The sequence below is a fragment of the Anomaloglossus baeobatrachus genome, chromosome 5, assembly GCF_048569485.1.
Source record: "Anomaloglossus baeobatrachus isolate aAnoBae1 chromosome 5, aAnoBae1.hap1, whole genome shotgun sequence".
Lineage (NCBI taxonomy): Eukaryota > Metazoa > Chordata > Amphibia > Anura > Aromobatidae > Anomaloglossus > Anomaloglossus baeobatrachus.
The window spans coordinates 115,726,348-115,739,406 of NC_134357.1; the positions used below are offsets into that span (position 1 = coordinate 115,726,348).

Below are 13,059 nucleotides of genomic sequence, written 5' to 3' on the forward strand. Positions count from 1 at the left end.
CTGCAGATTTTATTTTTGGTGTATTACAATTTAAATAAAGCAGGGGGGCTTTTTTTTATACTTTTTTCAGCTTTGATAAAACGTTATTGATACAGTCAAGTGAGGATTACATGTTTTATTTGCGTCTAATGCAACTCTACGAATAAGATCCGCACCAAACCTCAGCGTACCCAAAAAAGATATTGACATGTTATGGATTCGAAACACACCGCAGGTCAGCTGGAATGAGCATTTTGCCTATTTACAATGTCCCCTTATCACAACAGGAGCGATCCCTGAATAATTGTACAAACTAACTAAATTTTCGTAGATTATTTACATTGAGAAAGATACCTACCCAGAGAGTAAGGTTCTCTTCTCCCCATGGTCAGACACTAAATTACAGTGTGCCTGTTTTGGCATGGGGGGAGGGAGCAGAGAAACTCCCTCTCTAAGCAGGGCTTTTTCTTGCCAGAAATGCAGTATAAATCAGTTACTAAGGCCTCCTTCACACGTCCGTGTCTCCGGTACGTGTTTGGTCCGTTTCCTCACGTGCCGGAGACACGGGCACACGTAGACCCATTAAAATCAATGGGTCTGCGCTCATGTGCGTGTTTTGCCATGGACCACGTGGAGCAAACGTGTGTCCGTGTGCTCCACACGTAGACATGTCTGTTTTTCTCCGGCATCACGGGTGTCACACAGACTGCACGGATGTGATCCGTGTGACACGCACCAGAGAAAACACACGTGCCTGTGAATTAAAGAAGGGAATTTTGTTTACTTACCGTAAATTCCTTTTCTTCTAGCTCCTATTGGGAGACCCAGACAATTGGGTATATAGCTTCTGCCTCCGGAGGCCACACAAAGTATTACACTTTAAAAAGTGTAACCCCTCCCCTCTGCCTATACACCCTCCCGTGGAAAACGGGCTCCTCAGTTTTGGTGCAAAAGCAGGAAGGAGAAAACTTATAAATTGGTCTAGGGTAAATTCAATCCGAAGGATGTTCGGAGAACTGAAAACCATGAACCAAAAGAACAATTCAACATGAACAACATGTGTACACAAAACAACAACCAGCCCAAAGGGAACAGGGGCGGGTGCTGGGTCTCCCAATAGGAGCTAGAAGAAAAGGAATTTACGGTAAGTAAACAAAATTCCCTTCTTCTTTGTCGCTCCATTGGGAGACCCAGACAATTGGGACGTCCAAGAGCAGTCCCTGGGTGGGTAAAAGAATACCTCAATAAAAAGAGCCGAAAACGGCCCCCTCTTACAGGTGGGCAACCGCCGCCTGAAGGACTCGCCTACCTAGACTGGCGTCTGCCGAAGCATAGGTATGCACTTGATAGTGTTTCGTGAAAGTGTGCAGACTAGACCACGTAGCTGCCCGACACACCTGCTGAGCCGTAGCCCGGTGCCGCAATGCCCAGGACGCACCCACGGCTCTGGTAGAATGGGCTTTCAGCCCTGAAGGAAGCGGAAGCCCAAAAGAACGGTAGGCTTCGAGAATCGGTTCCTTGATCCACCGAGCCAAGGTTGACTTGGAAGCCTGCGAACCCTTACGCTGGCCAGCGACAAGGACAAAGAGCGCATCTGAACAACGCAGGGGCGCCGTGCGAGATACGTAGAGCCGGAGTGCTCTCACCAGATCCAAAGAGTGCAAATCCTTTTCACATTGGTGAATTAGATTAGGGCAAAATGAAGGCAAGGAGATATCCTGATTGAGATGAAAAGGGTATACCACCTTAGGGAGAAATTCCGGGACCGGACGCAGAACCACCTTATCCTGGTGAAACACCAGGAAGGGGGCTTTGCATGACAGCGCTGCAAGCTCAGACACTCCCCGGAGTGATGTGACTGCCACTAGAAAGGCCACCTTCTGCGAAAGACGTGATAGAGAGACATCCCGCAGCGGCTCGAAAGGTGGTTTCTGAAGAGCCGTTAGCACCCTGTTAAGATCCCAGGGTTCCAGCGGACGCTTGTAAGGTGTGACTATGTGGCAAACTCCCTGCAGGAACGTGCGGACCTGCGGAAGCCTGGCTAGGCGCTTTTGAAAAAATACGGAGAGCGCCGATACTTGGCCCTTGAGAGAGCCGAGTGACAAACCCTTGTCCATTCCGGATTGAAGGAATGAAAGAAAAGTGGGTAAGGCAAACGGCCATGGAGGAAAACCGTTAACAGAGCACCAGGATAAGAAGATTTGCTAAGACCTGTAATAGATCTTGGCGGACGTTGGCTTCCTGGCCTGTCTCATGGTGGCAATGACATCCTGAGATAACCCTGAAGACGCTAGGAGCCAGGACTCAATGGCCACACAGTCAGGTTGAGGGCCACAGAATTCAGATGGAAAAACGGGCCTTGTGACAGCAAGTCTGGGCGGTCTGGAAGCGCCCACGGTTGACACACCGTGAGATGCCACAGATCCGGGTACCACGACCGCCTCGGCCAGTCTGGAGCGATGAGAATGGCGCGACGGCAGTCGGACCTGATCTTGCGTAACACTCTGGGCAGCATCGCCAGAGGAGGAAACACATAAGGCAGTCGAAACTGCGACCAATCCTGAACTAACGCGTCCGCCGCCAGAGCTCTGTGATCCTGAGACCGTGCCATGAATGCCGGGACTTTGTTGTTGTGCCGTGACGCCATGAGATCGACGTCCGGCGTTCCCCAGCGGCGACAGATCTCTCGAAACACTTCTGGGTGCAGAGACCATTCCCCCGCATCCATGCCCTGACGACTGAGAAAATCTGCTTCCCAGTTTTCTACGCCCGGGATGTGAACTGCGGAGATGGCGGAGGCTGTGGCTTCCACCCACTGCAGAATCCGCCGGACTTCCTGGAAGGCTTGACGACTGCGAGTGCTGCCTTGGTGGTTGATGTATGCGACAGCAGTGGCGTTGTCCGACTGGATACGGATCTGCCTGCCCTCCAGCCACCGATGGAAAGCCAATAGGGCTAGATACACTGCCCTTATCTCCAGAACATTGATCTGAAGGGATGACTCTATCGGAGACCAGGTTCCTTGAGCCCTGTGGTGGAGAAAAACCGCTCCCCACCCTGACAGGCTCGCGTCCGTGGTGACCACAGCCCAGGTTGGGGGTAGGAAGGATTTTCCCTGCAATAGAGAATTGGGAAAGAGCCACCACTGAAGTGACGTCTTGGTTGCAAGGGAAAGAGACGTTCCTGTCGAGGGAAGCCGACCTCCTGTCCCATTTGCGGAGAATGTCCCATTGGAGTGGCCGTAGATGGAATTGCGCGAACGGCACTGCCTCCATCGCTGCCACCATCTTCCCCAGGAAGTGCATGAGGCGCCTTAAGGGGTGTGACTGACTCCGAAGAAGTGATTGCACCCCTGCCTGCAGAGAAAGCTGTTTGTCCCGCGGTAGCTTGACTACCGCTGGCTGTGTATGAAACTCCATCCCGAGGTAAGTCAGTGATTGGGTCGGTGTCAACTTGGATTTCGGGAAGTTGATGATCCACCCGAACTGCTGGAGAGTCGCCAGAGCGACGGTAAGGCTTTGTTGACACGGCACCCGAGAAGGGGCCCTGACTAGGAGATCGTCTAAGTAGGGGATCACCGAGTGGCCCTGAGAGTGGAGGACCGCCACGACGGATGCCATGACTTTGGTGAAAACCCGTGGGGCTGTCGCCAGGCCGAAAGGCAATGCCACGAATTGAAGGTGTTCGTCCCCGATGGCGAAACGCAAGAAACGTTGATGTTCGGGTGCGATCGGCACGTGGAGATAAGCATCCTTGATGTCGATCGATGCTAGGAAGTCTCCTTGTGACATCGAGGCGATGACCGAGCGGAGAGATTCCATCCGAAACCGTCTGGTTCTCACATGTCTGTTGAGTAGCTTGAGGTCCAGAACGGGACGGAATGATCCGTCCTTTTTTGGCACCACGAACAAGTTGGAGTAAAAGCCGCGACCACGTTCCTGAAGGGGAACGGGGATCACAACTCCTTCTGTCTTCAGAGCGTCCACTGCCTGAAAAAGTGCGTCGGCCTGAGCGGGGGGCGGAGAGGTTCTGAAGAAACGAGCCGCAGGACGAGAGCTGAACTCTATCCTGTAACCGTGAGACAGAATGTCTCTCACCCATCGGTCTTGAACATGTGGCCACCAGGCGTCGCCAAAGCGGGAGAGCCTGCCACCGACCGAGGATGCGGCTAGGGGAGGCCGAGAGTCATGAGGAGGCCGCCTTGGAGGCAGTGCCTCCTGCGGCCTTTTGGGGGCGTGACTTGGACCGCCACGCATAGGAGTTCCTCTGGCCTTTCTCCGGCCTGCTGGACGAAGAGGATTGGGGCTTGGCGGAGGGACGAAAGGACCGAAACCTCGATTGTATTTTTCGTTGCTGAGGTCTCTTAGGTTTGGACTGGGGTAAGGAGGAGTCCTTTCCCTTGGATTCCTTAATAATCTCATCCAATCGTTCGCCAAACATACGGTCGCCAGAAAACGGCAAACCGTTTAAGAACCTCTTGGAGGCCGAGTCTGCCTTCCATTCGCGCAGCCACATGGCCCTGCGGACTGCCCCAGAGTTAGCGGATGCTACAGCTGTACGGCTAGCAGAGTCCAGGACTGCGTTCATGGCGTAGGATGAAAAGGCTGACGCTTGAGAGGTCAAAGACGCAACTTGCGGAGCAGAATTACGTGTGACAGCATTAATCTCAGCCAGACAAGCAGAGATAGCTTGGAGTGCCCACACGGCTGCAAAGGCCGGGGCAAAAGACGCGCCCGTGGCCTCATAGATGGACTTCACCAGGAGCTCTATCTGCCTGTCAGTGGCATCCTTTAGCGATGAGCCATCTGCAACCGATACCACGGATCTAGCCGCCAATCTAGAGACTGGAGGATCCACCTTGGGACAGTGAGCCCAACCCTTAACGACTTCAGCTGGGAAGGGGTAACGCGTGTCAGTGAGGCGCTTAGTAAAGCGCTTGTCCGGAACCGCTCTGGGCTTCTGGACAGCGTCTCTGAAGTTAGAGTGATCGAAAAACGCACTGCGTGTACGTTTGGGGAACCGAAACTGGTGTTTCTCCTGCTGAGACGCCGACTCCTCTACAGTAGGAGGCGGGGGAGAGAGATCCAACACCTGGTTGATGGACGAGATAAGATCATTCACTAAGGCGTCCCCTTCAGGTGTATCAAGGTTAAGGGCGACGTCAGGGTCTGAGCCCTGAGCTGCGACGTCCGCCTCTTCCTCCAGAGAGTCCTCAAGCTGGGAACCCGAGCAGCGTGAAGAAGTCGGGGAAGATTCCCAGCGAGCCCGCTTAGCCGGTCTAGGACTGTGGTCCGGGCAGGAGTCCTCCACCTGAGACCTAGGGCCCAACCTGGGAGCGCGCTGCGGCGCGGACCGAGAGGGGCCTGGAGGCGACGATCCAACAGGGGCCGGGGCCTGTGAAAGGACCGGTCTGGACTGGAAAGCTTCTAGCAGCTTGTCAGACCATTTGTCCATAGACTGAGCCATGGATTGTGAAAGTGACTCAGAGAGTTTCTCAGCAAAAGAGGCGAACTCTGTCCCTGCCGCCTGGACAGGGGGAGCAGGGGGGTCTACATGAGCCGAGGGGCCCACTAGTGACCGAGGCTCCGGCTGAGCAAGCGAAACAGGGGTCGAGCATTGCTCACAGTGAGGGTAGGTGGAACCCGCAGGTAACATAGCCCCACAAGAGGTACAGGCCGCAAAAAAAACCCTGTGCCTTAACAGCTTTGTTCCTTGTGGACGACATGCTGTTGTCTCCTAGGAGAGTGATCACTGAGGGTATATGGGAAAAAAGGGGTATACAGCCCGACCGAACAGATACGTATATATATATATATATATATATATATATATATCTATTCCGGCACCCTAGGGGGACCAGCACCGGGTGACCGGTGTGGCTTACCGACCGCTAACAAGCGGAGTGTGTCCTCCAGATTCCCTGCCTTAGGTCCCCCGGAGCTGCAGAGCTGTTCACTGAGAATCCTCCACCGGCAGAATGCCAAAAAATGGCTGCCGGAGCTCTCAGGGGAGGAGTGGAGCCGTGGGCGGCGCCAGGAAAGTGCGGGAATCTGGGGTCCCCACAGTGATCAGTGAGGGGGGAGGAAAACATGCAGGATGCTCCAGCCCTCACATCCGACGTCAGGTCGGTAATCCCGCCCTTACCCCTGACAGGCAGGCCCGGGGGCGGGATTTTTGCGACTAGGCCGCGATGAAGCCGGGGACTAAATTTGAGACCGCGCCCGACAAGCAGGCACGGCCGGCGCGGAAGTCCGCCGGCCTTCTCAATTCAGCAGCTGCCGCAGCTTCCGGGAAGAAGGTGCGCTCCCTGCACAGTCCCCAATGGGGACACAGAGTACCTTTGAGTTGCAGGGCCCGGTCCCTGAGGTTGAATAGACTCCGGTCTGGCAGGTTCCCACAGGGGCTGCGGAGGGAGCACGGTCCCAGTAAATGGATGACAGCTTAGGATCCCACTTCTCCCAGAGCCGCTAAGGGATGGTGAAGGAGACGGCATGTGGCTCCAGCCTTTGTACCCGCAATGGGTACTTCAACCTTAACAACACCGCCGACGTAGTGGGGTGAGAAGGGAACATGCCGGGGGCCCCGTGGGGGCCCTCTTTTCTTCCAACCGACATAACTAATATGAGAGTGCATGAGTGGATGTGTGCCTCCTTCCACACAAAGCATAAAACTGAGGAGCCCGTGATCCACGGGAGGGTGTATAGGCAGAGGGGAGGGGTTACACTTTTTAAAGTGTAATACTTTGTGTGGCCTCCGGAGGCAGAAGCTATACACCCAATTGTCTGGGTCTCCCAATGGAGCGACAAAGAAAAGAATTTCTATACCTCACTTTCTCCAGCACTGCTGTCTCTGCCACTGCGGTCACTTTCTTCCGACCCCCGCTCATTATGCTCATGAATATTCACTCCACTGCGGGCCGGAAGCAGCAGCAGCGGGGTGTTGGCAGGGCGGAGACCGTAGATCAGCACCACGGACAGCAACGCCAGGGACAGGTGAGCAGAAAGTTCCGGTTCTCCGTGTGTTATCACGGATACCACACGGAGAACACACGTGTGCCATAAACACATCACACGGAGGGTAATACGAACCTTTGACACGTTCGTGAAAAAACGTGCCTGATTTTCACAGACGTGTGAAAGAGGCCTAAGACAGCGTGATCCAAGCAGATAAGCCACCAATTTCAGCATGGTCTTAAATGGGTAGTCCAGATTTGGGGTCCAAGTCTGCAGTCACTTTGAGTGACTCCAGACTTGAGAATCCTCACAGCACATAGTGGCGGAAGCGAGCAGGCACGTGACCGCAAGTATGAGATTTGCATACATGCAGGCACGTACCGACTCATAAGCAGCACAGCCTCGCTCAATACAAGTCAATTGAGCAAGGTCACACACGTCTAGAGGGAATGTGACCAGAAGTATGTATATCACATAATTGTGAACACATGACCGCCCATTACCAGCGAGTACTAATTGAATGAAGATCATTGCTTACATAAAGATTAGTAGAAATAGGAACATTATACATATACAGAATCACAAGTATAGCAATGAGACAACCTATATCATCGACAAAGTATCAAAACCTTAACATTTTATCCCCAACTCCCTCAGCTCCTCCCGCTTCTAGGTGTGCAAAATAACCATAGTATAAGGTATTATATCACAGTCCGTCCTATCAAAAGAGGTAGTACCTTGTTTCCAAGAAAATAAGACAGGGTCTTATTTTATTTTTTACTCTGAAAAATGTGCTAGGGCTTATAATCAGGGAAAACGGCTATTACCTATGTGCTGCCAAGCTTACGGACAAAAGAAGGCAGACAGGTCCCCCCAGGAGAATCGAACTTACCAGACTCCGGACATGTACAGTTGAAAAGTGAATTGGCTCTTCTCACATACAGGTCTGTGTCGCTGTCAGGTCTCCCTGCGTTTCAGAGTGCGGTTGCCCTCCCTTGCGTTCTATACCCCCCTTCCCCCACGTAGCAGGATCACTCACATTGAGTGAGAGCACAGTAATACTCATTTTCAGAGAAACAGATTCTTTTGAATTTTGAAATATGCACTAGGGCTTATCTTCAGGGGGTGTCTTATATTTGAGCCCCCGATGCCTGCTGTATTAGAGCCCAAAGATTGCCCCACAATCCTCGGGATATCTCTTGAGCTCACAGTGACAGCTGCATTGACACGCCGTCACTCTCAGATCAGGAGTGGCACCGAGGAATGCAGCAAGAACGCACTGGCTAATTAAGTGAACGAATATTCAGCCTCATTCCCCCGTAATCCCACCCACCGGTCTGAGTACTGCACGGTCACCCGCACTCTATCCCTGCTGTATTAACGCCACCAGCCCGAGGATCACATCACAATCCTCAGCGACTCTCCTCAACTGAGTGTAACAGCTGCATATACGCTGTCACTCTCAGCTGAGGAGTGTCGCTGAGAATTATGACGCAATCCTCGGGTTTGCAGGATCGGTAATACAGCAGGCATAGAGTGCGGGTGCCCGTGCAGTACTCAGACCGGTGGGTGGGATTACGGTGAGGGGAGCTGGGAGATGAAGGTGAATATTCATTCACTTAATTAGTTGGCGCATTGCACTGCAATCCTCGGTGGCACTCCTGATCTGAGCGTGACCGCTTCTATGCAGCCGTCACTGTCAGCTCAGGAGAGTTAGAGGATTGTACTGTGATCCTTGGGCAGTGACACCGTACACAGCAGGCATAGAGTGTTGGTGCCCGTGCAGGGTTCAGAGAGGTGGGTGGGATCCTGGGTGGGGAAGAGGGGGAATATTCAATCATTTAATTAGCCGGGGTTTAAAGCAAGACAAGGGGAAAATAAATGTGATGTATCCTCAAACAGGGCTGCACAAACCCTATTTCAGGATACTGGTTTGAGTACACAACTAGGGCTTATATTTCAAGCCTTCTACAGGAAGGCTGAAAAATTCTGCTATAGCTTATTTTCGGGGTAGAGCTTATTTTCGGGGAAGCACAGGTACATAATGCTTTTGGAGTTCTGTATATTCTATGTATGAGAAATAATTGAGATCTTCTTTGGGCCGTATTTATTGACACTTTTTCTGGTTACTCCAAAATATCCTCCCACTATTCCAGAGTGATGTTTCTGACGTCTCGCTCCCAGCTGGATTTAACCACAGCCACGGGACCTCTCAGAATCTTTAATAACAAAAAATTATACATTAAAGGATAGAAGGTCTTTAGTGGATTTGGCATTGACCGCAGAATCCAATAACCCACTTGATGACATGGATATATCAGAAATGGATTCCTCAGCTCTTACAGCTTGTCGCAATTGTGAATATTTGAAGAAATTAGAGAGTTACTTAAATTAAAGGTTTGTTTTAAATGCTGAAAAGGTCAAAAATGTCCTTCATTATATAGTTAATATAAGTAATTCAATCCATGCCCTTTCTATTCCCCAAAATCTTCCAAGTTTTACAAATCCATCAAACAGGGGTGTTCCAAAACAGATTCATATTTTTACAAGGATAATTAATGATAAAATAAAAAAGTGAGGTACTCTTTAGCTTTTCAATCTATACAGTGAGTGGTAATTTGGTCCGGAGCATATGATGATCAGAGTAGTCAGAAGCAGGTTACAGTAAGGAATAATGATCAGTGTAGTCAGAAGCAGGTTACAGTAAGGAATAATGATCAGTGTAGTCAGAAGCAGGTTACAGTAAGGAATGATGATCAGAGTAGTCAGAGGCAGGTTACAGTAAGGAATGATGATCTGAGTAGTCAGAGGCAGGTTACAGTAAGGAATAATGATCAGTGTAGTCAGAGGCAGGTTACAGTAAGGAATAATGATCAGAGTAGTCAGAGGCAGGTTACAGTAAGGAATAATGATCAGAGTAGTCAGAGGCAGGTTACAGTAAGGAATGATGATCTGAGTAGTCAGAGGCAGGTTATAGTAAGGAATAATGATCAGAGTAGTTAGAGGCAGGTTACAGTAAGGAATGATGATCAGAGTAGTCAGGGGCAGGGTACAGTAGGGAATGATCAGAGTAGTCAGAGGCAGGGTACAGTAAGGAATGATGATCTGAGTAGTCAGAGGCAGGTTACAGTAAGGAATGATGATCAGAGTAGTCAGGGGCAGGGTACAGTAGGGAATGATGATCAGAGTAGTCAGAGGCAGGGTACAGTAAGGAATGATGATCTGAGTAGTCAGGGGCAGGGTACAGTAGGGAATGATGATCAGAGTAGTCAGGGGCAGGTTACAGTAAGGAATGATGATCTGAGTAGTCAGGGGCAGGTTACAGTAAGGAATGATGATCAGAGTAGTCAGGGGCAGGGTACAGTAAGGAATGATGATCAGAGTAGTCAGAGGCAGGGTACAGTAAGGAATGATGATCTGAGTAGTCAGAGGCAGGGTACAGTACGGAATGATGATTGCAGCCTTCATTAAAACTTAAAAAAAACCTTAAATTATATGCACTTACATACACACAAACATACTATGTTACCCAAGACAACTTATGGCAGGTAGAAAATTAGTAGAAAATCCCAACAATCTTACTAAAGCACAGATGGTCGTGGTCTTCCCTGTTCCAGGCATGCCAACAATAAGTGTATAATCCTCAGATAGGAGAACACGTTTCATGGCTTGCTTCTGAGGTTTATTGAGGCCTAGTAGAAAAAAAAATAAAAATAACATTAAAGCCAAGGAAATGGACTCACTATCACATAATTTACTAAAATACATACAGTTAGGTCCAGAAATATTTGGACAGTGACACAATTTTCGAGAGTTGGGCTCTGCATGCCACCACATTGGATTTGAAATGAAACCTCTACAACAGAATTCAAGTGCAGATTGTAACGTTTAATTTGAAGGTTTGAACAAAAATATCTGATAGAAATTGTAGGAATTGTACACATTTCTTTACAAACACTCCACATTTTAGGAGGTCAAAAGTAATTGGACAAATAAACCAAACCCTAACAAAATATTTTTTTTTTCAATATTTTGTTGCGAATCCTTTGGAGGCAATCACTGCCTTAAGTCTGGAACCCATAGACATCACCAAACGCTGGGTTTCCTCCTTCTTAATGCTTTGCCAGGCCTTTACAGCCGCAGCCTTCAGGTCTTGCTTGTTTGTGGGTCTTTCTGTCTTAAGTCTGGATTTGAGCAAGTGAAATGCATGCTCAATTGGGTTAAGATCTGGTGATTGACTTGGCCATTGCAGAAGGTTCCACTTTTTTGCACTCATGAACTCCTGGGTAGCTTTGGCTGTATGCTTGGGGTCATTGTCCATCTGTACTATGAAGCGCCGTCGGATCAACTTTGCGGCATTTGGCTGAATCTGGGCTGAAAGTATATCCCGGGACACTTCTGAATTCATCCGGCTACTCTTGTCTGCTGTTATGTCATCAATAAACACAAGTGACCCAGTGCCATTGAAAGCCATGCATGCCCATGCCATCACGTTGCCTCCACCATGTTTTACAGAGGATGTGGTGTGCCTTGGATCATGTGCCGTTCCCTTTCTTCTCCAAACTTTTTTCTTCCCATCATTCTGGTACAGGTTGATCTTTGTCTCATCTGTCCATAGAATACTTTTCCAGAACTGAGCTGGCTTCATGAGGTGTTTTTCAGCAAATTCAACTCTGACCTGTCTATTTTTGGAATTGATGAATGGTTTGCATCTAGATGTGAACCCTTTGTATTTACTTTTATGGAGTCTTCTCTTTACTGTTGACTTAGAGACAGATACACCTACTTCACTGAGAGTGTTCTGGACTTCAGTTGATGTTGTGAACGGGTTCTTCTTCACCAAAGAAAGTATGCGGCGATCATCCACCACTGTTGTCATCCGTGGACGCCCAGGCCTTTTTGAGTTCCCAAGCTCACCAGTCAATTCCTTTTTTCTCAGAATGTACCCGACTGTTGATTTTGCTACTCCAAGCATGTCTGCTATCTCTCTGATGGATTTTTTCTTTTTTTTCAGCCTCAGGATGTTCTGCGTCACCTCAATTGAGAGTTCCTTAGACCGCATGTTGTCTGGTCACAGCAACAGCTTCCAAATGCAAAACCACACACCTGTAATCAACCCCAGACCTTTTAACTACTTCATTGATTACAGGTTAACGAGGGAGACGCCTTCAGAGTTAATTGCAGCCCTTAGAGTCCCTTGTCCAATTACTTTTGGTCCCTTGAAAAAGAGGAGGCTATGCATTACAGAGCTATGATTCCTAAACCCTTTCTCCGATTTGGATGTGAAAACTCTCATATTGCAGCTGGGAGTGTGCACTTTCAGCCCATATTATATATATAATTGTATTTCTGAACATGTTTTTGTAAACAGCTAAAATAACAAAACTTGTGTCACTGTCCAAATATTTCTGGACCTAACTGTACATAAGTGACCTTCTATGATAACCCTACAGTTCACTGAGTCACGTTATTGTAAGCAATCACTACTTCTTCAGAAACAGTTAAAAGAACTACAATATCAGGATGTCTGTGCGGGACCAAACAGTGGTACAATGGGTAAATTTACATGTGTTCACCTCTGCCTGTCTAGGGTCAATTATCCACACAATGTGAAAGAAAAATGAACAGTACTTCAAAAAACAAACAAGCATGTGGTCCTTCTGACTCCAAACATACCTTTCAGGATGTTGGCCACGGTGTCCTTTGCATCAGGAGGTAGAACGCTGCTTAAATGTTGGATGAAGCTCGGTTTTTTAAAATCGATAATTAAATCTCTAAGCTTAGCACTGAGGAGAGGAGCGGACAACGGAAAAGGTTAGCGCTAAATATATTATATTACACAGAATAATAATTGTATTAGAACCGCAAGAACTGAAGAGCTACCAATTATAGCAAGTCAGAGAGGACAGAAATCAAACTCCTTGGTGCAGTCATTGCTGTCGAGCAACATTTTTGGGGTATATTTGAGTAATTATTGTTTTGGGGGGTTTTTTATAAGCATCACTGCTTGTTTGTTTTTTTCTTTCAGTGATGCAGTGGAGCTTTTAATCTAAGTTCACTGACACTAGAAATATGTAAGAAAATAAAACAAAAAAAAACAAAAAACAAAAACACGCAGGAGTAGCGC

The 13,059-nt window shown here is 48.8% G+C and overlaps 1 protein-coding gene across 1 annotated transcript in view; it reads right to left on the reverse strand.

Annotated features, from left to right (window-relative positions):
• The window catches only part of DNA2 (DNA replication helicase/nuclease 2), a 127,428-nt gene that overhangs the window by 54,591 nt on the left and 59,778 nt on the right, over positions 1 to 13,059 (reverse strand). Inside the window, exons 12-13 of the mRNA XM_075348790.1 lie at positions 12,609 to 12,718; positions 10,515 to 10,624 (exon numbers count right to left, since the gene is read on the reverse strand). Coding sequence (XP_075204905.1) covers positions 10,515 to 10,624; positions 12,609 to 12,718 — 220 coding nt within the window. The remainder of the gene's footprint in view (positions 1 to 10,514; positions 10,625 to 12,608; positions 12,719 to 13,059) is intronic.